The 25,942-nt window shown below is 37.8% G+C and overlaps 1 protein-coding gene across 1 annotated transcript; it reads right to left on the reverse strand.

The window, feature by feature from the left end:
* Window positions 1–13,609: 13,609 nt before the first annotated feature.
* On the reverse strand, window positions 13,610–25,339 carry LOC108718523 (interferon regulatory factor 4). The gene is made up of 8 exons (XM_041566267.1): window positions 25,030–25,339; window positions 19,782–19,968; window positions 18,140–18,234; window positions 17,029–17,170; window positions 16,365–16,460; window positions 15,116–15,469; window positions 14,738–14,850; window positions 13,610–14,068 (listed from the first exon to the last, which is right to left on the reverse strand). Exons 1-8 carry the CDS (start codon window positions 25,228–25,230, stop codon window positions 13,925–13,927), a joined length of 1,332 nt encoding a protein of 443 aa, XP_041422201.1. The 5' UTR covers window positions 25,231–25,339; the 3' UTR covers window positions 13,610–13,924.
* Between the last annotated feature and the right edge of the window lie 603 nt (window positions 25,340–25,942).

Raw genomic sequence — 25,942 nt, forward strand, 5'->3', positions numbered from 1 at the left:
AACAGAATATGAATAGGTCATGGGTGAGAATTCTGGTAGTGTTTTGTGTGAGAAATGGTCAAATGTAAGTGAGATTTCTAAGGTGACATGACAGTGGAATGATTTAGTGAATGTTTGAATGTGGGGAATGTTTGAAAGGGCAGAGTCAAGTGTAACTCCCAATAGTTTACTGGGGTTATATGGTTGTCTTCCACACTGATTGTGATTTCCGACAGGGAAACAGTCGGAAGGTGGGAAGATGACCAGTTCAGTTTTGTTCAAAAATATACACAAAGGGGGGCTGTGGGAGCACTCCAAAGCTATATAATGTAAGTACAATGGTAGTGCAATGGATCTGGCCAAATTAGCTGCAAACATACAAAAGAGGAGTTGGTCAATGCACATTCCCTGGTCCCCTGTTAAGTAATTTAGTTTCTATGCAAGTATTTAGTGCATATACTTTCAAAACCTGGGGCTTCTAGTTACAAAGTTATGATTATGAAAATGATAAGCCACCATACGCCAAGGAAAACCCTGTATGCTGGTCCATATCTATTTACCTCTCGTGTATCTCTGTCTTAAAAGCCGCAAGCAGTGGAGGACTAAGCCTAAGGAACCAGTGTTTTGGTCTTTCTTTTGAGGCCAGGAGACACTTATTCCAAGAAATGCTACTTTGCAGGGAGGTGCCAACCTACAAAAAAATGACGAAAGGTAAATAGTTAGGCACCACCAAATGGGGTTTGCCTTGACGTGGTATGATAGATTACCAATTTTATCATCATAACTTTGTAACTAAAACCCATTTATGAAATTATATGCACTTGCATACATATTAAATGACTAATGAAACAGGTGACCAAGGAATTTGCATTGATCAGACCCCCTCTATTTTGTATGTCTGTTTTGTTCATGTTGATTTTTGGCAATGAGAAGACATAAATGCAGAAACTGCCCTTAGACAATCCGTTTCACAAGCTAAAACCAAAGGCAGGTCTGGAAGAGAGAAGATCGATTTGAGTATCTGAATATAAATGATATTGAAACCAAATGAGCTGATTAGCTGACCAAGACCAATAGTTTAGAATGAAAATAGCAGGCGTCTAAGAACAGAGCCTTAAATGAGAACTATACCCTAAAAATGCATACGGCTAAAAATTTATTTTTTTTTTCTGAACTTATTAGACCAGCCTAAAGTTTCAGCTTCTTAATAGCAGCAATGATCCAGGACTTCAAACTTGTCACAGGGTGGGTCACCATCTTGGAAAGGGTCTGTGACACTCACATGCTCAGTGGGCTCTGAGCAGCTGTTGAGAAGCTGAGCTTAGGGGTCATCACAAATTTTACAGAAAATGAGGTTGGTCTGTAATATAAGCTGATGCTACAGGGCTGATTATTAAATTCTGATGCTAGTTGCACTGGTTTCTGTGAATAAATTAGTCACCAATATTATTTGACTGAATTGTCTACCTGAAAAATATTTCATTATAATTTTTTAATACCAGTGATGCAAATAATGAAAATACTTTGATTATTCCGTTTTGGTTAAGGCAGAAGAAAATGTAGGCACGGCACAAAATGTCATACAAAATATATCATGATTCCTTTTTCCCACTTGGAATTTCTTTCACACTCCCCGGTATGTTTCATCTGAAATGTAAGAAACAGTTGTGTCATTTTGCTCAGTTTCCGACTCCTAAAGGATCAAAGGAAATAATAGTGAGGCCACATCCGGGTTCATTCCGACTAACTGCTTAACTGCCTGACACAGATATTATGTTCTCTCTTCCTTTTCCTTCCTGTGACGAGTTTTCTGAATGAAACTTTTTTTTTTTCCAATTTACTCTGAATCATAAAGCAGTAAAGAGGAGCCCACTAAATACCATGCCCACATTTCTCTTTGTTGTTCATACATCCATGCCTGAGCTAGAAAGCTTTGCTTGAACAATGCCTACAGGAAAAGGTAACAAACAGAAAATGCAGAGAGATGAATGAGATCAGATTACAGTGTTACAGGTACAGTCCCTACAGAGAACAGGAAAGAGCACTTTATCATGCACACAGATACTGCATTAAGAATTAAACACATTAAACTGTCTATACATGAATGAAATGTAAGGTTTGATGTAAAGCAGTGCTGCAATATTTAATATGGGTCACATTGGGGGGATTCAAAATGTCTTGCAAAAGATATCTTTGTGTGCTCTAGGAGAGTGACTGGAAATGGAAATCTTTTCAATGGCCACTTTTTCCCCTGGGCTTTCTGTCTGGTAAAGAGAAATCTAATAACATTAAGGTTTGTGCAGGTCTGATAACCCATAGCTACTATTTAGGTTTGTTTTTTCAATATTGATGCACTATTTCATATCATATACTGAGTGGTTGCACTAGTTTACTACACCAGGAATAACCAGGGATTAATGCACAAGATCCCCTAGTATTTAGCCTAGGGGCCAGTGTGATCATGCACCCATCTAGCTTTTTTCAATTATTATTTCTACACTCTTTTCTTTTAATATGTATATTTATTTGCACTGCTGGGTAGTGGCTAGTGTGCTCAAGTGCACAGCCTGGATCTGCTCACAATTGGACCCAGCAGTAGCCTAGAAGGGGGGACATTTGTGAATGTAGCCTAGGGGCCCCACAGATCATTAATCCGCCACTACATATACATAACATTGTTCTTAGTTAAAAACCAGCCTCTATGTAATCTGGACTTTTCATATAAAAACTTCGCCTGGTCAAAAACAGCTAGTATTTGAGAATCCGCTAAAAACAGAAAATTGATGTACACGGCGAAAGTGCCTAGAAAAGCAGTATTAACATTTTCTATTTGTGTTACAATACCCTTTAAAGGCTCCTGATAAAGTGACTCGTATTGGTCACAAAACGCGTAAAGCCGTGCTCTTTCCCTTCCCTTTCTTTTGTGATTTTAACAATTTTTGAATAAAGCTTTGAAGATTTTAAACATGGAGTTTGATTTGATTTGCATGCAGAGGATCTCATTGCACGCTTTGGATTAATGCCCTTTAAAGGGGCTGTTCACCTTCAAATTAACTTTTATTATTATGTAAAGAGTAATATTCTGAGACAATTTGCAATTGATTTTCATTTTTTTGTTATTTTTGTTTTTGAGTGTTTTATTTTATTTTTTCAGGGACCACATTACCTAACAACCATGCATTTGATTGAAGTGACTGGCCCTTACTAGAAAGATGAGTGATACAGAGTAGTAATACATTTGTAGCCTTATAGAGTATTTGTTTTTTAAATGGGGTCAGTGACCCCCATTTGAAAGTCATAAGAAGGTAAAAAAAATTCAAAAACTAAAAAAAATTTGAAGTCCAATTAAAAAGGTGCTTAGAATTAGCTATTCTATAACATAATAACAGATATTTTAAAGGTCAGCCACCCCTTACATGCAAAAAATCTGTAGTTTGCACAGATTATAAATATGGGATATATTCCAAAATTTTTTGTTGTTTTCTTGCACTTTTATAAATAGGCCCTAATAAATGTAAATTATGTAAAAATAGGAAATCATTTGAACAAATCAAGTTGAGCTTCCCTTTATGTGATTTAGCAAAAAAATAGCTGTGAACTATACACTTCACTTCACTAAAGGCTAATGTGAAATAACACATGCATTATCACCTAAAATATGGGGTAATTATTTACTAATCCCATGGGTACAAGTGCAAAAATCCAAATATGGAGCACTTACATTTATAATATTTTTTTACCTTGCAATGGACTAAAAATGTTCAGATGTTGGTTTTGGGCAGTGGCGGAACTACCGGGGGAGCAGGGGGTGTGAGCGGGCCAGGGCCCACACCCCCTCAGGGCCCCCCGGCAGCCCACGCGCCACTTAAAATGCGGTGGTACCCTACTGGTCTTGGGTTTATAGCACGGTGGTAAGTCCAGGGCTCCCTCATCCTAAACTCCATGGTTCAGCCTAGTTTCTGCATCTGAATGACACCCTCATCTTGCCCCCCCTTTGTTCAACAAGGTTGAAAACTGGCAACTCTGTATTTAAAGGAGAACATCCTGCGGGGCAAAGTGCACAATACAAATAACAGAGTTTTGTACCTTTTTTTTTTTTTGCATATAGTAAATAAATAAACTCAGTGTTTTGTGTAATCTAAGTTTTGTTAAGCAGTGTCACGGTTTTACTTAAAGCGGTTCTTCATCTTTACATTAACTAGATATTGAATTTATGAGACAATTTGCAGCTGATCTTCATTTTTTTATGGTGTTTCAGTTATTTAGCGTTTTGTGCAGCAGCTCTCCAGTTTCAGCAGCTATTTGGTTGCTTATTTATCCTAGTAACCAGGTCAGTAGCCGAATTTGAAAGCTGTAAAGATGCAGAAGAAGAAAGCAAATAACTCAAAACCTATAAAAAACTAAACCATGAAAACCAATTGTAAAGTCGATAGAAATGTCACCTACTATAACATACTAATAACTAACTTAAAGATGAACCACCCCTTTAAGCTTGATCAAAGATTAAGCAAATACAGAGAAGCTATACATATATTATCTTAGTAAAATATAAAGTCAAGTTGAAGGTGTCACAATCTTAGGGTACAAAGTCTTTCAGAAAGTCTTATATTTACTCATCTGGGTCTGGGGATTTATGTATAAGTTGTATGAAAATGACTGTGTATAACAGATCAGCACATCAACTTCCTGTAATTGGTCCTCTTTGTTGACTGGAAAACTTATAATGGGTCAGTGCTTTGAATCAGCCTTTCTGCACCCATAACAGAACATTCAAAGTACTCTTTAATGCATCATGTAGGGTCCTGTAGAAAATTAATATATAAAATATATCACACTGCTTATTTAAACACAGCCAAGAAGACAAAGCTAGCCATTGGTTCTTTTACCCCATTTTATTTTCTTAAAATAATCAGAACTTGCTTATTTCATAAGGTTTGGTTTAGAAGCAAATATCTGTCTCTTAGCAGCCTTCTTGTGTCAAAGAAGTTTTGGTTATAAAATGGGCTTAGCTAAAATGGAAATGGCAAATGTAACTGATTTTTCCTACAGGTTGATCATATTTTAATCAATAGGGAAGTCTTTTGTCTTTTGTCAAATGACCCATTGTCCCTTGCTTGTACATGAACAGTGATAGGTGAGAGAGAATAAGCACTTTGACACCCTTAAACATTACAAAGCAGACATTTTACAGTTTCACACAATTAATCATAGAATAGATGAAATGTAGTGGAGAGAGGAAAGATATGTAAAATATCCTTAGAAGATACACTTTAGCAATATTATGTTTTTATAAGTGGTAAAGGTGTAAAGTCATTTAGGTTCACACTGACTAAGGTGATTAATACCAAAGTCTGGTTATCCAAAAAAAAGTACTTCTGAACTCCTTTTGACATTGCCAGCTTCATGCTTTCTTCTTACACAGTTGCTACAGCAGTTTCCAGCTTGCAGCCATGAATACCTTGCAATCCTCCATTGTTAAAGTGAGAGACTTAGACACTAGTACACAATACAGAGTGGAGATACACAACTGGAGGCTGTTTGTTGTATGTTGCTCCCAGGACTACCCTATAGCTCCACAGACTTTATTGTGACACATAGTTCCCCAGCTGCTGCTACTCTTTGGTGCATTAGGGAAACTCAAACTGGAGCTTTCAGCTTAGCTAGGCTAGCACTATAAACTGTGACAGCAGCACCTTGAGGTGGCACACAACTACTCCTCTGGCTGTGGAAACTCTCTAGTATGCATGGGAACGCAATACATTTTTCCTTGGCATGCTTACAAGGGTCTGCTCCCTTCCTGTGCCCCCATACTGCTGTTCTCTTGACTTGCATCTACTCCCAGCAGAGTAATTTGAACTCTCTTTATCTTAATTTTCTTCTGCTACTGTGTTCAGTTATATAATGGTCAGACCATTATATAACTGCAGCAACCTTCATACCAACAGGCCACTACAGTTTAACACCTGAAGTACAAGCTAGCCATTATTCTACACCCTTAGATTTCCTAATATGAAATTGTTAAGAATAGAGAGAAGCTGCTAACTTCTCTCTTGTCTGAGCACAACCTACAATTACCATGCAACTGCACAGATGCTGGTAGCCTTTATCTAGGGTGCAGAGGATGCTGATGTAGTCAGACAATCCATAGTTGACAACTCAGTTGGCTGTATGGTCTCTTTAAAAGAACAGGGCTGGGGGAAGCAAATTAAACACACCCAAGAAAGAGTTTAGGTAGGCAGAGGGGGGTTTTGCCAACAGGACGCAGATTGCCAGACTCTCCAATTATAGACATTGTGTTTACCTACTCCTACTGCTTCAAAGCCATGATCCGTTGGCCTTTAGGTAAAGATTTTTAATAGGTGTAGCTCTTGGGCAGTCTAGGAGCAATAAAAATCTCTTGGAAGGATATTATTATTATTATTAACATATATTTATATAGCGCCAACATATTTCGTAGCACTGTAAACGTAATCACATGAATTCTATACATAGAACATATGGAGTTACATACATCACAATCAATACCGATACAAAAGGTGAGGAAGGCCCTATGCAAAGGAGCATACACTCTAAAGAGAAGAGAGTAATACACAAGGTGTGGTAGTGGGCAAGATCGAATTAAGTGGGTGAGAAATGTGGTATTGTATGTGGTGTTACGTTTGGTAGTTAAGCAGAGTGAGGGTAGGCTTCTCGAATGAAGTGCGTTTTAAGAGGTTTCTTGAAAGCAGAAAAGTTGGGAGAAAGTCAGACAGACCGTGGGAGAGAGTTCCAGAGGAGGGGTGCAGCCCTTGCAAAGTCTTGAATGCGAGCATGTGAGGAGGTAATGAGAGAAGAGTTGAGTAGCAGGTCAGTAGAGGAGCGTAGTAAGCGGTTGGGTGAGTATATAGAGATGAGTTCAGAGATGTAGGGTGGGGCAGAGTTATGAAGTGCTTTGAATGTCAGGGTCATTAATTAATTAATTTGATTCTGAAAGGTAACGGAAGCCAGTGCAAGGATTGACAGAATTGCGTGGCAGAGGAGGAGCGGTTGCTGAGGTGTATGAGCCTTGCAGCAGAGTTCATTATGGACTGGAGTCTCAGTCTCTGGAGGGGGAGGCCAATTAAAAGAGAGTTACCATAGTCTAGATGTGATATGACGAGAGAGTGAATAAGAATTTTGGCAGCATCTTGGGTGATAAATGATCGTATTTTGGATATGTTCCTCAGGTGGAAGTGACATGATTTAATAAGTGACTGGATATGAGGAGTGAATGACAGGGCAGAATTTAGGATAACCCCAAGGCACCGGGCCTGGGGAGAGGGGGTGATAGTGAAATTGTTAGCTATGATGGATACTTCCGGGATGTTACTGGTGTTAGTTGGAGGAAAGAGAACCATTTCAGTTTTAGAGAGGTTTAATTTAAAGGTAGCGGTGCAACATCCAGGTAGCGATAGCGGACAGGCAGGAGGAGAGGTGAGTAAGGAGTTCTGGGTTGAGATCAGGAGATGAGAGATAGATCTGAGTATCATTAACAAAGAGGTGGTAGTGGAAACCGTACAAGTTGATTAATTTGCAGAGGGAGGAAGTATAGAGGGAGAATAGTAATGGTCCCAGGACAGAGCCTTGAGGAACCCCAACAGAAAGAGGTAGTGGAGAAGATGCTACTCCGTTGTAGGAGACATGGAAGGAACGATTGGTGATGTAAGAAGAGAACCAGGACAGGGCTGTGTCACGAAGGCCAAGCAAATGGAGGGACTGGAGGAGGAGAGGGTGATCTACAGTGTCAAATGCGGCTGAGAGATCAAGCAGTATTAGTAGTGAGAAATGATTGTTGGCTTTAGCGGTTAAAAGGTCATTAGTTAGTCGAGTCAGGGCGGTTTCAGTGGAGTGTTGTGGCTTAAAACCAGATTGTAAGGGGTCCAGCAGGTTATTGTCAGAGAGGAATGAGGTTAGTCTGTTGTAGACTAGCTGCTCAAGTAGTTTAGAGATGAAAGGTAGCAGAGAGATAGGTCGGAGGTTGTCAAGATTGGAGGGATCAAGAGAGGGTTTTTTGAATGGGGGTGACAAGAGCATGTTTTAGTTGAGAAGGAAACAGTCCAGTTGAGAACGAAAGATTAAATAGATGAGTTAAGACTTTGATTAGACAAGGATTGGTATTGCGGAGAAGTTTTGAGGGAATTGGATCAAGCAGGCAGGTGGTAAGGTGAGAAGAGGCCAAAAGCTTTGAGACTTCCTCATCAGTGACAGGGGTGAAGGAGCACAGGAGAGACTGGAGAGTGTGGAGGGAGGGTGGTGGAAGTCTAGGGGGGTTGAGTAGTGTAATGTCCCTTCTGATAGTGCCAATTTTGTTTTTGAAGTGCTCAGCAATATCTTGAGCAGAGACAGATGTGCCTGGAGGGGGTGGAGAAGGGGAAAGGAGAGTGTTAAAGGTGGAGAAATGTTCTGCTGTTTTTTTTAGAAAGGGAGTTAATGAGTGAAGTAAAGTATGTTTGTTTGGCTTGAAAGAGGCTGGTGTTATAGGAGCGCAGGGCAGCTTTGTAGATCCAAAAGTCTGACTCTGAGCAGGATTTGCGCCAGCGACGCTCAAGTGCACGTGAGTGTCTTTGGAGCGCTTTTGTATGAGCAGTATGCCAAGGTTGAAGTGGTTTGGGTCTAGCACGTTTAGTTTTTATAGGAGCAAGCTCATTGAGGGTAGTGGTGAGAGTACTATAGTAGACAGAGGTAGCCACATTAGGACAAGAGGTGGCTGAGATATTAGAATGAAGTGAGTCAAAGGAAGAAGAGAGATGTGACATGTCTACAGCTTGCAAGTCACATTAAGTACGTGTTTGGGGAATAGCAGGGGGTAAGAAGGGAGTTAGTGAGAGTTGAAATGTGAGCATATTGTGATCAGAGAGGGGAAATAGTCAGTTAGTAAAATAAGTCACCTAATATAATGGATGGGATGTTAGATGAAAGAAAGTAAGGAAGCAAGGCAGCAAAGTTGTCCAGAAATTGTGCAGTTGGTCCTGGTGGTCAATATATGAGAGCAATGCAGAGTGAAACAGGAGAAAAGAGCCTTATGCAGTGAGCCTCCAATGAGGATGATACCTTTGGTTCACAGAGTTACAGTTGATCTGCATGATAGGGGTGGGCAGAATAAAAATAGTGGAAAAATAGCTTATTTAAAAAGGAGACAGACCAGGGGCGTAACTATAGAGGAAGCAGACCCTGCGGCTGCAGGGGGGCCCAGGAGGTATAGGGGCCCCATGAGGCTTTAGTTCATATACAATTTCAATAAATATTGATAAAACAGGACAACCTCTGGATATGTTGGGGGCCCTAAAATGAATTTGCTGTGGGGCCCAGTAACATATAGTTATGCCACTGAGACAGACCTTAATGAAATGTTAAATACTACATGCCCAACCAGAGGTCTGTTGCAGTAAATGCAAATATGTAGATTATTATGTTAAATGACATTTATAAAATTGTTACATGAATCTATAAGCCAGAGCTAATTGATCACATGACATGAACTTGTGACATGACGGTGTCATTTGTTTTAAGACATCGTTTGAATCAGCATTATTCCTGGGATTGCCCCTAGTTCAGAAAGGGACAATCCCACAAATAATTGCCTCAAAAAAAGATTAAACTGTTTAGATTAACTTCAAGAGTATTCAAGAGAATTTTCTCTAGGTCAGTCATCTTGCTGTTATCTAACACAGTGGGGCTCAGTTCATTTCACTGGATAAATTTGACCCAATGTAGTAACTCACGGCAACAAATTAAAAATGTTAGCTAATTATTAATTGGTTGTTGTAGGTTATTACACTGGGGCCACTGATAATAGATGGACCCCAGATAATGATCTTTGGAAATGTTGTCTTATGTCGTCAATATCAACTTCATAGGTTCATAAGGAGGCCAGGAGGAACACAAGTTCTTACAGAATCCTCTTGCAATCATTGTGCTGCTGAGCCTGGAGAACTGAGGTAAGTATTGACTGTGATAGAAAGCTACAATAAACTTGGAGATCTTAGTCAAAGTTTCTGTGGAACAACAATGCAATGGAAGATTTAAGTCCAGCCGCTCAGCATTATAAATGCAGCCCTCAACAAATGTAGCATCATATTAATACCTTCTATGATAAAAGGCCTCATTTATTAATTCAAAGGCAGACCTACTGAGTCATACTCCTATCATGAACTCCATGATCTGTTCCTGAAAGTAAGCAGGCACTAAAGTCACTCACTAATTACTAATGGGGCTCATTTATAGACAATGGCCATGTAATGGGCATTAACCCATAGCAACCAATTACAATTTATATTTCTTTCATGCAGTGAAACATAGAACAATGAAAGTAAAGATGATGTTGGTTGCCATAGGTTTCTGCCCAGGTGCAAAATTGCCTAGTGTTGATAAATGACCTTTGTGGGAAGACAGATGTCTATATTAATAAAATATAATGGTCTAGAGTTAGTGTATTTCCACACACCCAGAGACATACAGCCGCAGTATCATTATAACCAAACAAAGAGCATTAGAGTAAGTACCACAACTATAAATGCATTTAAATGGGAGCTATCTTACCACTTCCATACATTTGAGGCTGTTGTATTGGTTGCTTAGTGGAAATAATTTGAAGTATGTTACCAACATAATATATTAATACCTTGAAATTTCCTGAAACATTTTTGTGGTATTATCCTGGTTCAATAACATGTATGTAAACTTGTATTTATTGTAAATCTAACGCGTAAATTGGTGTTATTAAAAATGTTATCAAATCTTTTTATTTTTACTTACAAAAAAATATGACAAGCACTGAAAATGTACAGCAAGAGAAATGTATCAACAATATCTTACAATATCTTTCATAAAATCCTTCATTGTCTTACAAATGGGTTTATAAAGGAATAAATAAGAATTCCTAGTTTGCATTTGCACAAAAATACCCGTTATCTCTTGCCATAGGACTAACTGACGATAGAGCAACACATTTCATAAATCCAGAAACAAGATTACTGTGCAATGAAACATTGAACTGAAATTGGTCAATATTGTCCCTATTGCAACCATTCAGCCATATGCTTTATTCTAGCTACACAAGATGAATTAAAGCTCAGTAAGTCAAATGAGTCAATCTTTACCCCTGTGACTATGGTGTGACACTGCTGGCATTTGTGGTTAGGTTGTGAATAAGCCCAAAGTGCTCTAAGTAGAGGAAATTTGATTTAGTTTCTAAGGGCATCGGCCTGTCACTGTTTGTTTCAAACTACAAGTTACATATAACTATATTTATTGACTACACACATAATTTAGTTACAACTTCTCTTCTGCCTATTTTTCATCTCTATAAAAAGTGCATATGTTCTCCCAAGTTATAAAAGAATTTAGAGAGACTCACATACATAATCATGATTTAAGTGAATAAAGGCATTACAAGTACAGACCTGTCTCTTTATGGGCCACCTCCCTCCTGATTACTTTTATGTATCACTCAAATATTTTAGGCATCCCTTGACTATCATCTGTTATTACTGTGAGAGATCTAGTAGGGGGTAAGCTAGTTGCATCTTTATAATTACTGGAGATGGGGACATGGAATATATATATATAAAAGCTCCTTTCTTTTACAAATGTGCTCACATTGCTAGAAATTTATGACATTTTGTCATAGCAATATCACACAAACAGCATTTTCTTCCATTGTTTGGTAAAAAAAAACCAGGGCACAATAAATGTGTCCATTGTTGTATTTGTTATGTTTATTCTAAATACAGGTGAGTCATCCATTATCCGGAAACCCGTTATCCATAAACCCCCGATAAGTCTCCATTTTATCCAAATAATGCAAACTTTTTTAAATGATTTTTCTCTGTAATACTAAAACAGTAACTTGAACTTGATCCAAACTAAGCTATAATTAATCCTTATTGAAAGCAAAACCAACCTATTTGGTTTATTTCATGTTCAGATGATTTTCTAGTAGACTTGGTATGATGATCCAAATTACGGAAAGATCCGTTGCCCAGAAAAGTCCAGGAACATTCTGGCTAACAAGTCCCATGCCTGTACAAAATAGTGAAAAATATGGCCTTTCACAGAAACCTTTAGGGCTGCTTGCATCAACTTGCAGTTTATTAGCAATATTTATAAAAATGTATCCACAATAACCATAGTTTGGAAAATTTCTTCAACTAAGAAAAACAAAGTCCTGGACCTAGGTGCAGACCTCTAGTTAGTTGGCGGATAGAAGGGGAGGGGATCTGCCCATAATTTAAAATATATAAATATATACTGTATATATATATATATATATATATATATATATATATATATATATATATATATATATATACTGTATATATATATATACCAATTGAATGCAGTAAATGTAATATGCCCTCTCAGTGAGCTTTATGTATGTTACATAAGATGTTAAAAACATGTATCCACAATAACGTTTTTCAAACTCTAAATATATACAGCTGCACAACATATTAATAAAGCATTATACTCTTATAACTCACAAGAGTTATATATTTACCTGAGTTGGTTACCACTATTTTTGAGGTAAAGGATTTAAAGCCGGTCATATACAGAAAGATCATCTGTGACATGGTACTAAGTCATATATTAGTCTCAGATATTGAGTGGGCAAGCCATTATTCTGGCCATAAATGCAGGCCCATAGTATACAGACATAATCAAGCCTTTAATCACTGATATCCACCATGTTTCCACCATCCACTATCAACACTATAAGCAGTGATCAAAATACCCTGGGTACCATAATTCTCAATATTTTCAGCAGCATTGCTCAAAACCACCTCTTCCTGCACTGTCCAGTAACATTTACAGTTTCCTCTATTTCCCTCTTCTTTTTTATACATGCCTCTGCCACCTTAATTAGATCTTCACCATTGGTCAGCCAGTACATTACATGAAATGTCAAAATACTGTATATATCAATTTTGCCAATCTGTAACATTTAGCTGAATCAAGGTAAACTTCAAATTAAAACTAACAGCTAAAGTTTCTTTTTTTTTGTGAACCACACAATCAATATGGTTAAGGGATATTATATCCCAAAAATGTACATCTTTGAGATGCATATTAAGCCTATTTTAGGGTTTATGAATGTGTTTTCTTAAGCCCACCAAATGGTACAGAATATGAACATAACAATCACATTACAGTTAAAATGAATTATGCTGAATTCAAACTTATTAAAAAAAAACCCACATTCAATGCCATACCTTAAAAATAGTGCAGAATCTATCATGAGAATGTAACTAATGCTGTACAAGGGAAAATTCGTCTTCAGAATCTCTAACAATAAACCTTTTTTTAATCAATCAATATAGTTACATTTCTGAGAAAAAGTAGTAAAACAAAAAGGACTTTGGATACCATATTTGCCCAACCTATAGTTACTGTCAGTGATTAAATGCTCCAGCTGAAAAATACTTCAATACCCCCAGTTACATTTACATAAACAGTTTATAACGTACCAGAGTGTGGAATGAACCAGTGTGTAAATAACAAATACATGAACCATTCATTAACTCCAACTGCAACACAGAAAATGTGCAAATACATCCCTGCTGGTTTTGGTGGGAATTAAGACCCAAGTAAATCTATGGTATCACATGGTATTTTTAGCATTCGCTACAATCCATAATGCAACTGGACATTCCAGCCTATAAAAGTCGTTTTTGATTCAGCAGGAAAGAAACGGTGTGCCAGATATTGTCAATTGTCCAGTTTTCTCTATCAAACTCCTCACAATACATCTATTTTTCTCCCATTTCCTACAATGCATTGTGGGTTTTCATGAAAAGAGATACTTTGGAGAGTTTTTTCTCTGTTAACACTGGTTTCTTAGATGAGTCCAGAACCCTTGTCAGTTTTTCCCTTTGCTTATGATGTCTGAAAAATAATACGTATATTTTAAACACTGAAACAATCTGTTTCAATCCTGCAGTGGAGCATGACGTACTGTCCTGTGATATTCATCTGAGCTGCTAATGTGGTCGGAGAAATCATATCCTCTCATGAAATGTCCTCCATTTTGTTCTGCAAAGCCAACTAGTTGTCTAGCAAACACTGGCTCAACCTGGAGAACGAACAAAAACAAGTAAATATCTGCAAGAAAGACCAATTAAACAATTTACTGTAATATGTGAACTTTATGTATTTGTGATACGATTTATTCTTAATTGATTTATCAGAATTACTTATAGGTTATGACTTACACCTATAACCACACACATATGCACACACTTTCTAAGTGTGCACCTATACATACAACTTCACTATGCCTTTACTATTGTTTTTCCATTATCACATTTTTTTTTAAAAAAAAAATAGGTGTTAGTTTGGGCAATCTCTCGCTTAAAAGCTAAAAAGCTAGTGGCGGGGGAGGATCTAGCCCTCAGACTGAAACCAAGGTTCAGCAGACATTCACTTCAATTAATGCTACTATGCAGAGAGGTATAAGACCTTTTATACCATGACCTGAGATAAACAAGTTAGGGGCCACCGTGTGGGGTTTACCTTGACGTGCTATGGTGGCTTATCAACTTTATGATCATAACTTTGTAACTAAAACCCCTGTCTTTGTGAACAAATGCACTTGCATTTATACTGAATTACTTAGACAGGGGCCCAGGGAATGTGCACTGATTAATTGGCCAACTCAGTAGCACGTCCATTATACTTTTAATATATTTTTACTTAGCCTTAGGAGTGCGCCCACAACCCCCCCTTTTTGTATATGACTTACATGAGCTGTAATTAACTTCCTTCCTCTTTGCCCGTCTGGAAATTCTTCCCCAAAACATAATATAATCTGAAATCTTGGCACTGGGCGTCCATGGAGTGCATATGTCTGCAGTTCTGAGAAGCACAACATAGACATTTTGTTATTATTTATTCATCAATTGTATATGAAAGGCTTTTTAAAGGACTACTAGTTCTATGTTCCTTTATAAGGCAAACAGGAGAAAGACCAATATTAAATTGATTATACCTTCTCGTAATAGTACAAATTCTTTTTGAAATCTAAATTTTATGTACAGTAATCTGTTTGTACTAAAGAAGCAGCACTCACAATTTCATGTAAATATAGATCTAGGCTCATTCTTTGTATGTTAATAGTTACCTGATAAGAACTGCTGAGTATCAAATAGTTTGCAGGCAATGTCTCGTTCTAATTTATTTGGACGGTCACTATACATGGACAAAGGTCCCTCCCAGTAGATTCTGCTCTGACACATCCTCCTTGCATACAGTCCGTCAGGGGCCAACCAAAGAATGACACCCCTATCCAGATGGCTCAATACTTTCTCTATATTCTTCCTCAGACTGTTTTCTTCTGGATATGGAAAAACAACTTGCTCCAATCGACTGATGTCATAGCAATGTCCATGTGAGATTCTGCAGCCTTCTTGACTCACCGTAGTTCTTTCTTCAACAAGGGTATCCCGGTAATATAAACTGATGTGCAGTCGGCAATCTGAATAGAAGTAAATCATGTTTACATAGAATAAAAGTTCTTGAAAAAGCTCTTGTGTAAACTAGTTCATGAATTGTACAAAATGTACAAGTACATTAGAGGGCATTACAGAAAGATAGTGGGAGATCTGTTTTCCCCATGAAAAACACCCCTTTAGACTAGAGGAACAGAAATTTCTTTTGAAGCAGCATAGGTGTTTCTTTACAGTGAGGACAGTGATGTTGTGGAATGCACTGCTGAATGATGTTGTGATGGCAGATTCTATTCATGGGTTGATGACGAGACATGTAAGGGGTTTCTATACATATTAAAATGGCAAGAAGGGTAAAATTAGGCAGTATAAATGAGGACCCAACTCATTAAGACAGTGGATCTTGCTTCTTTTGTACTTTTCGTTTTAAAGAATAATTTTTAACATTGTAACATTTCTATTAGCAGGTAACAAACAGTGGTGGCCAAAAACAGATGTGAAACAATATCTTCTGCCTTCTTTAAAATGCACACTTCTTGTTCTTATAAAGCTGTGGTTTCTAAACTGTGGGACCAGGCGGTCAAATGAATGAAAGGAGGGTAACACTGGAACCTGAGTGATCTTAAGACCAGCCAGAAGGTGAATTAGGCTAAAATGTGGGGAGAACACACATTTGCAGTTCAATATATATTATAGGAGATTATAGCTGAATGACTGAGACCATGTGTCATATCTGCAACATTGTTATGAGCTAAGGGGGAGCCTTGACTAAATGTAAGACCACAAACAGTCTAAAAACAAAAGACATAGAGATATTCATATAGGGGTTATTCAAATACTATTCCAAAAGATATTCAGAATGAAATGTTTTGAGACCATGATCCAAAAAGTTAACGTTTTGGCATATTAACACAAGGCACATACCTGAGAATGCAATAGCCTCCCCAGACCTTATGCCTGGGTCTATGGTCTGTGCTTCTGTTGGTGTACATGCATAAAATGATCCAGTTACTTGGTAGCCTGATTTTGTAGAAAAGATGAAAGAATACACTATTACAAGGTTTTAAAAAATGCTGTTAATATGAACAATAGAGAGTAATATAGTTGTTTAAACTATTTGTCTCCAGTCGTACATCTCATGCAAGTTGTGGTGCACATTACTTAGCTGGCTCCTACAACTGAACTGGAATTTTGTATTATGAGTAAAACCCTGATGAACTGCATGTAAATATTCTACTTTGCACCTTGCTTTGTACAGTAAACAAACCAATTTATTTTGTGTTATTTGGTGATCAATATTTCAGATTTGAGTTAAATAACTGTATAATTCCCTTAATTCCCTTATTTTCTTTTGATACTGCTAGAAAAAGCATCAATGAGGTTTCCAGGAAATTGAGTCTGCTAGCTCTGCCTTTACTATTTGCCATACATTCCACTGACATCACAGTGCTGTTGAATCATCCTCCTCCTCTCTACACCTGTAACTACTACATCAAGTCAAACGCCTTGTAGTTGTAGTATTTACATCTGCAGAGATGGTTTAGTCATTTGCTTTGATCAAGAGAAGGTTGAAGAAAAATCTACTCACTATTGTCACAGGAAGCATTTTGCCATAAGTGACTGCGTGCTGCAAAGGGGACAGCAGTGCACTGGTAAGGAAGCTCAGGATGTGGTTGTTCTGGTGCAAAGTCTCTCCAGTTACGCTCATGAGGTAGTATGAAGTTTGACACCTGTTAAAAGGCAGAAGTATGTTTAAAAATGTTCTTCCTCATAAACCTACTGTGAAAAGTGTCCTATCACTTATATAAGTGTTTTGGTGTTTTTGTTTTTGTTACTTCTTGTAACTTCTTGTTTTTGTTACTTCTCTCAGTTACTTCTCCTACACTCCTGCAATTTGTAGGGGGACAAAACAAATAGGAGATAACAGATAATGATAATGGTTCCATTGACTCCACCCATCCTGCCCTGACCACCATTGTTTGGAGTAGGGAGAAATGACCAGGCAGATGGCAGCAGATGTGGGCTGGCAGGGCCCACGATGGCCGGGCCCACTGAGTTTTTTCATGGTGTCTCGCCGGCCCAGTCCAGCCATGAACTTTGAAATAACCCAGTATTTTCTGATATGCTATTTTCCTTTCCTGCACACCACCCTTGTTTCCTTATGTAAATAGAAAGCTTGGAAATATCTGTAGAATTAAGTCAAATCAACTGGACTTGCTGTGTTTCTCTTGAAGACATTTCACTAGTCATCCGACTGTTAAAAACTCAGGGTTACTATTATATATATTACTATAATTCAGGGACATGTTTAATGAATGCATGTTGCAGGTCTGCACTGATTGCCTTTAAAATTAAATTGCAATTAGCACAACGCTTCTGCTGGATTTTCTAGATGTGGCCTTGAATTTTATAAGTGAACTGGTAACCCTAACTCAATAGATGATTAGTGCCCCTTGAGCACCATATGAATTTGTTATGGTCAATGTCGGTAATGCATTCTATTCTGTACTAGCATGCCACTACACTTCTATTTCATTTTTCCAAGCTGGCATTACCATAGCGCCACAACATATTAATTTAATTAAATACACAGAAAAATAAGACAGGGTTTATGAATGTTTCCCATTACTGGCATTGAACACAAAAGTATGTATCTTTGTTATAAAATTTCACATTAATATGTATCCCCTGTGACTTGCCTGAGGGTGAGTCGGCAGAGAAGAGTATGGAGGTGGAACTGGATATGGGTGGCTCACAATGACCTGTGAATCCTCTGAGCCATGTTGCTTTAATCCTGTGTATACACCAGAATGTAATACAAATAAGCAATTATTGAACAACATGTGCAAAATAAATTAAAGAAATATGCAATTACATACATCTCTGAAACATTGTTATAATTAATTGCAAAGAAAATTATACTTAAACTATGCTTATGGCACACATAGAACAATCTAAACTATATGGACAAATGTATCTGGACATAGAGAGGATGATTTATCAATTTTCAGGTAGAAGCAACAAAAAACAACAACAAAACTCTTTCTGTAACCATGATTTTTTTAATTCTCAAATGCCATTAGAATAATAGAAATCATGTTTTGTTGCAGGAAAAAGTTGCTCACAAATGAAAATCAAAACTTTCCATTAATTTTCAATCTCAGCTTTTGTTTAATAAACTGGAAAAAAAATGAAAAATAAAATTCCTAGAAATGTTCAGGCATAGGCTAATGTAAAGGTTGCTGCCATGAGACTTTACAGCAGTTGAAATGTGTTCTTTGGTTTAATGGATTGCACATCATCATTTGGATGGCTTAGGTCCAGTCAGTGTCGGACTGGCCTACCGGGATACCAGGAAAACTCCCGTTGGGCCCAGGTGTCAGTAGGCCCTCATGCTGCTAAACTTTTGGCCATTCCCTATTTCTTTGAGAACAAAGAGGCTTAATAGATGGAATAATTGATTATAGTATGGAAAAAAACAGACTAGGAGAATAGAGGTTGATTGAGGAGATTAAGAATATTAGTACTGAGAGTGGGCCCCTGGTCTAAGGTTTTGGGTGGGCCCCTGGTGTCCCAGTCCAACACTGGGTCCAGTCTGTGTTTGGCAGATACCTGAAAAACTCCACCTGCCTGAATGCGTAATTCCAAATGTAAACTTTGGCATAGGATACATAGGGTATTTTGGACCATAGGAAAAGATTACTGAAATTGCAAATTGGAGAGCTTATGAATAAAATAGCTAACTAAAGTAAATAACTCCAAATAAAAACCAAAAATAATGCAAAATGAAAAACAATTGCAAATTGTCTCAGAATATCACTGTCTACATCATACTAAAAGTTAATTAATAGGTGCACAACCCCTTTAAAGCAATATACCATTGTACCATTTACAACAAGACTACCCTTAGGTTATAATTCAGTTTTGAGGCAGCGATTTGAGGGCAGATGTTGTGCAAAGAAGCACTCTACATTGTCCCCTAAATGAATATCGAGCAAGCAACCTAGTGCTTCAGTATCATTCACCTAGTGCCCAGTATGGCAGCCCCATTCCATTTATCACATGTGGACCAGATAACTGATAATATGGTTACAGTAACATATATTTTTTAGCATCACTAATAAGTCCACTGCTTGTTGATTATTCTCCTTTATTTTCCTTTATGATCTAACACTTTTCTCCAGGTGGACTGATGTCTCCCATAGTAGTGGTAGCTAAAAATACATTGTTAATGTTCTGCCTTAAACCAGACTGATGAATGTGGTTTTTAATTTGTTCTTCCAGTGGTCACATATGAAAGAGGAACATATAAGAGGAATAAAGAAGTTAATAATGTCTTACCTTTCTTTGAACCTTCTGGGATAATTTTGTACACCTTATATGGGTCGGAAATATCCAGCTGACTCCTTTCAACCAGCTCTTCAAAGTCATTGCTCTTGTTTAAGGCACAGCGCAGTCTTGTCTTCCATGTTGGTGGATCTGGTTTATCAATGCCTTCTCTGTATTTACCTTTAAAAAGGGCCCATGCCTGTAGATATTTTAAGGAAGTTGAATAAATACAAGAGTCGTGTTATAATAGCTGTATGATGTAACTTTATGTTTATCTATTTACCATAGGAGCAAACTATTAAAATCTGAATATGATATCTTTAATATAATATATATATATATATATATATATATATATATATATTATTCTTTTTCTTTAAGAATAACTTGTGGAAATGCTCCAGGTGCAATTTAGCATTTATCCTAGCCCCATTTTTGTAGATCGAAGAGGTCCTTACCTGAGCATAGTTACGAAATCTAGATATTCATCATCCAACACAAATCTTCAAGATCTCAAAGTTTTTATTGTCATATGTACAGAGTACAGCATACACAGTACAAGGAAATTCTTACTTAAAAGAACAGTAACACCAAAAACTGAAAGTGTTTTAAAGTAATGAAAATAGCACGTAGTGTTGCCCTGCACTATTAATCTGATCTGTTTGCTTCAGAAACACTACTATAGTTCATATAAACAATCTACTGAGTAGCAATGGCGGAAATTGAAAAACGGCTATATGGCACAGGATAAAGAATGGATAACAGATAACATTATGTTCTACAGAGCTTATTTGCTATCTGCTGTGTAACTTGAGCCTTTTCTCCTTTGAATGGCTGCCCCCATGGACAGGGCCGCCATCAGGGGGGACAGGGGGGAGAGTTGTAGGGGGCCCAGAGGGTAAGGGGGGCCCGGCCACTCCACACTTGATTAGCCGGGGCCACCCATCTTTCTGAGAGCTGCTGACTTCGGGAAGGCATGGACATTTAAGGGGCCCTGGCCACCAATTTTCTCATAATGTGGGGGAGGGGGCCCTGGCCACCAATTTTTTTTCTCATGTGGGGTTCTAGCCACCAATATTTTTTATGGGGGGGTCCTGACCACCAATATCTTTTTATTTTTTTATTAACGTGGGAACCCTAGCCACCAATTTTTTTTTTTTTTACTGTGTGGTGGGGGGCGGACCTGTGGGGTGGGGGGTGGACCTGTAGGTGGGTGCAGCCCAGGGGGCACAGGAAATTTTGTCGTATGGGGCCCTGCGATTTCTGATGGCGGTCCTGCCCATGGATACACAGCAGCTTATTTATATAGACAGTAGTGTTTCTGAAGCAAAAACAGCAGTTTTACTAGTGCAGGGCAACACTGCATTATATTTTCATTACTTTAAAACAATTTAATTGTTTGATGTTACTGATCCTTTAAATGCCTTCTTCACAGACTACACACTCAATGTTCAATATTACAATTATAAAATAATGTCACAATAAAGTTCTGTTAACTCTAGCTATATACAATAAAATTACAAAAGGTCACAAAAAACCATAGTATAATCACGGCAATGCAATAAATCTCAAGTATTCCAGTAAGGAGGTTTGGGAGCTAAAGGCTGGCATAAAATGAATAAATATATAGATACTGTTCCCCTGATCAGTTCTGAAAGTTAAAAAAAAAAGTAATGAGTTATTTTTCTCTGCTGCCTCTTGCATCAATCAAGGATCAGTGGCTCAGAATTAATTCCCTCTGCAGGTAGCCGTTCCAGTGAGAAGTCTCCAACATTTAAAGCACTTTTTTTGTCGTCAAGCTGTCAAAAAATTAAGGGACCCTGCTCTGTCCATCCAGAGACCAGTGCTTGAGCAAGGGCTTCCTGTACAAAAGACTTCTAATTGGTGAGACTGCATGCACAGGAAATTCACCCTTGAACTTTCAATGGGACCAATCATCCAGAATGCTCGGGACCTGGGATATTCTGGATAAGGTATTTGTCCATTATTTGGAACTTCAAACCTTAATAAATAATTTAAATATCAATCAAACCCAATATGATTATTTATATCTTAGTTGTGATCAAGTGCAAAATACTGTTTTGTCTTTTCTAGAGCATTTCAAAATTTTGAATTTGATTATAATGGAGTCTATGGGAGATGGCCATAATTCCGTAATTCTGAGCTTTTTGGATAACTGGTTTATGGATACAGGATCCTATACCAGTAATGACTTTTGAATGCTGTAGTTGGAGACAGAGGCATAAGAGAATTTTATCCTTTGGGGAAGTGTGGGGGCATATTGGTTAGGACTTGACTTTGCCTTTCCTTGGACTGTTCATAGGCAAGACGTTTGCATGTTCACCCATTGTTTGCGTGGGTTTTCTCTAAGTGTTCTGCTTTTCACTCACACTCCAATTACATGCTGATGTAGGTTACATAGATTCTGATTTATAGTATAAAAATACACCATTGAAATGTACAATGATGGAAACTGGATTTAACTAGAAAGTTAAATCAGCAGAATATATCACTTTCTCTGTAATCTTAGCCCATAGGTACGCAATTTCATTTAAGTGTTCTAGCTAAATCAGACTCAATCAGTGAGCAAAAACTGAATATTTCCATAGTAGCTTCTAGGCAGCAGCAGTGTAAGGAGTCTTTAAAGGTTATTATCTTTTCTTTCTATAGTGCTGACTAATGCAAAAGCAGTGCAGCTGTGAAAATGATCTTTTCTAATACATTTTAGGTATTTTTTTACACAAAAAAGTATACCAAGGCCAAGAAATGAGCTGGCCATCTGCTTCATGCACATGACCTATATATATTACTGACATAGAAACAAGCATTGCAGGCTGTAAAATCAGATTCCTGTAAATGTTTTGTCATCCTCTGCATCGTTTGATAGAGAATGTGTTTCATTTGTATGAAAGTGCTTGGATTGTTAGTATTCAGTGTCAATATTTGTATTTATTTTTATTATTCTGGGGACTTTAACAGGAAAATCATGCTGTGTTCTGGGCATCTTGGTGGGTAACTGTACAGAGAACTGTCTCAGATACAATCCATCTGATAATCTCGCTACTTATTCCAATGTAAAGCGTCCTCATGCTCTACTTAGAAAAGGAGACAGCCCTCTGCTGGTAAATGACTCAGAGAGAATTTCATGTGAAGCAGCCAATTAGTTATAAATCACAGTACGTGGGAGGTGGAAAGCCTTGCAAAAGGTTATCGTTAATTGAACTATCACATGCTGTTGGGAAATTTTGACCCTCAGTTGTTTTTGATGGTAAAAATGGCACGTTGGAAATCATTCCTCTCACATTCCTCTTTCTTCTGTGTTGCTATGTCTTCTTACTACAGAAACTAATATGTGGTATAAAACCAAGTAACATTTTAAATGTTTTTAAAAATCATCTATTTTATTTCCTCATCCCCAGGAACTTATTTCATGGGGATGATGTTTTTTGTTTACAGAAGGGAGGACCATGGAGCTTTAAAAAGAGGAATATGAGTAATAGAGTAAATGTAATTGTGAGAACATATAGGGGCAAATTCACCAACCTCCGAAAATTCGCCAGCAACGGCTTCACTCACGGCGCAACACTTCTCCAGGCGTAGATTCGCCAGGACAATGCTAATTCACTAAAATCTGAAGTTGCGTCCAGGGCGCCAAGCGAAGCAAAGTTGCACTAGTGTTAGCAAATTTGCATACAGCGGGAAGTTAAAGTTCAATGGACGTATATGTTGTAGCAAATATATTACACTACACAAACCCAGGAAACCTTAATAAAATAAAATAGAGTTGTTACATTGCCCTACACATGAGCCCAGTGTATAGTATGTGCCATATGTTAGGAAATGTAGGGGAGAAGCCTGTTACCCCAAAAACAAATTTACGCTATTTTTCAGCCTATCACCCTGAAAAGGGAAAAGACACAAGCGTTTTTTGGTTTTAGAAAAATTTTCAACTATTTTTTGAGGAACTTCTATCTACTCTATTGCACTTCGCCTGGTCTGAGGTGGCGAAGGCAAGAGGTAATGTTCAATAAAATCAGCATCTTCGTGAATTTGTGCAGTTACGTCCATTCGCCAGGGCGCAAATTTGCCCTGCGTTAGGGAGCGAAGTACCGCTAGAGTCTATCTCCTTCGCTAGCGAAGTTATGCCAGCAACCTTTAGTAAATCGGCATTTTTAGTACCAAAATGACATCACGCTGGTGAATTTTCGCCAGTGTTAGTCACTTCGCCCTTTAGTTAATTTACCCCATAGTGGGGAAGAGGAGGAGAGGATGCAATGGCAGAATGGAGACAGGAAAGAAGGGGGTGAACATTTGAAAGCGGCAAAGAGAGATAAATTGGTAGTCAAAAAGGAAAGGAAGATGGGTGAAGGGAGAAAATAAAACAATTAAAATGGAGAAAGGGAAGAAAAGAGTAAAAGAAAAAGACAAGGCTGGAGAAAAGTGCACAAGTGGTAGGTGGAGAACTGAAAAAAAAGTATAGAAATGGAGAGTAAAATGAAAAAAGAGAAAACCCAGAGAAGGAAGAACATTAGAAGAGGAGAACAGAAGAGTATAAAAGGTTTATAAAACAGCAGAGGGTGGAGAAAAGAGCTCAAGGTAAGAAAGGAACATATAAGGAGTAAAATATTTTGGATGATGAGAAAAAGAAGGCAAGAAAAACACCAAGAAAAACAACAGATGCATTTTTTGGTATAAGGAAATAGAGGAGAAAGTAAGGTGGGTGATAATTTTCTCCTTTTTAAAGATAAGGTTGCAAAATATTGGAAATAGTTATTTAATCAAATATTTTATTATAAGTGACACTTTACTTTAGATTAGGAAATCAGTGTCTCATAAATCTAGAGAATTTGAGCTTACAGGCTACCCAAAGCCTAGTTACTTTAATATCTTTACATAAATTGGTCACTTAGGTTCTCATGTAAGCATGAGCAGCCACTAATGTTGTCTGTTAATGTGGCAACATTCTCAGAAATTCCGCAGGTAACCAGAGGCTGAGCAGTGCCTCTAAAATCATTACAGATTTCCCCAGTTTCTTTCTTGTAGAAATGTGTATGAGTATACAGCTCCTACATGATTCATTACCCAGGCCAGCTGGGCCTAGGGGGGGGGCAAGAAAGGTAATGCCAGCCCGACCTTTGTAGGTAGTATAACTATTATATACTGTAATTGCTTAACAACTCTCTTTAGCCTATAGGGAGTAATAAAAGTTGACATAGTACTAGAATTATAGGGAAAGCTGTATGGACACAAATAATTTTACCTTAAAGAGGGCTGCGTCTTCGTCTCGGTTGTAGTCCTGTTTTCCAGCATGTTTCCAGGGAATACGGAAAATGCTTCTTTCTTCATTTTCCCACACCAATCCAGGGTACTTTCCACTGTCTATTTGGTCAATCAACCACTGCCTTAGCTTTCCGTTTCCACAACTAAGTGGTGTCATTCCACAGTCTCCGTCTTGGTGCATACCGTGCCAAATGACCTTTGTTTAGGTGCTGGGAACAATAAAGAAAACATAGACTTAGGAAAACTTAAATGAAACACGTTATGCTTTGTTTATTGTTTGATCAACAATAAGTAGGATACTTATACTCAAAATAATTATTTGCCAATTGAAATGTTGAAGGTGTTATGTGCTAACATAGGCAAAAGTTTGTAACAAACTTTTGCCTATGTTAGGCAATGCTTTGCGCTACTGGACTGCAGTAAATGTTTAATTGTTACTGCTAATTAACAGTGTTTTCCCAAACATTCTAAAGCAATAGCCAGTGAGCATGCCACAATTTGAAGACAACTTGCAGATACAAATGCAGGTACCAGAATAGGGTCTGCTATGAAAAATCATGTGTCAGCTTTGCTGGTGTTTTTTCAAGGTCCTTGTGTGCACATGTTGTTGAGTTCCATGTGTAGATGCAACGTCCATAGGGAATGCTGGAAGTAACATCTCCTCAAGGCAAACATTAATTCCAAATTGCTTGTACCCTTGAGCTCTGAGAGTACCCTATTCACTACTGTCTAGCATAGTTACATAGTTAAATTGGGTTAAAAAAAGACAAAGTCCATCACATTCAACCCCTCCAAATGAAAACCCAGCATCCATACACACACCCCTCCCTACTTTCACATAAATTATATATACCCATACCTATACTAACTATAGAGCTTAGTATCACAATAGC

This window comes from Xenopus laevis, chromosome 6L (genome assembly GCF_017654675.1).
Source record: "Xenopus laevis strain J_2021 chromosome 6L, Xenopus_laevis_v10.1, whole genome shotgun sequence".
Taxonomy (NCBI): domain Eukaryota; kingdom Metazoa; phylum Chordata; class Amphibia; order Anura; family Pipidae; genus Xenopus; species Xenopus laevis.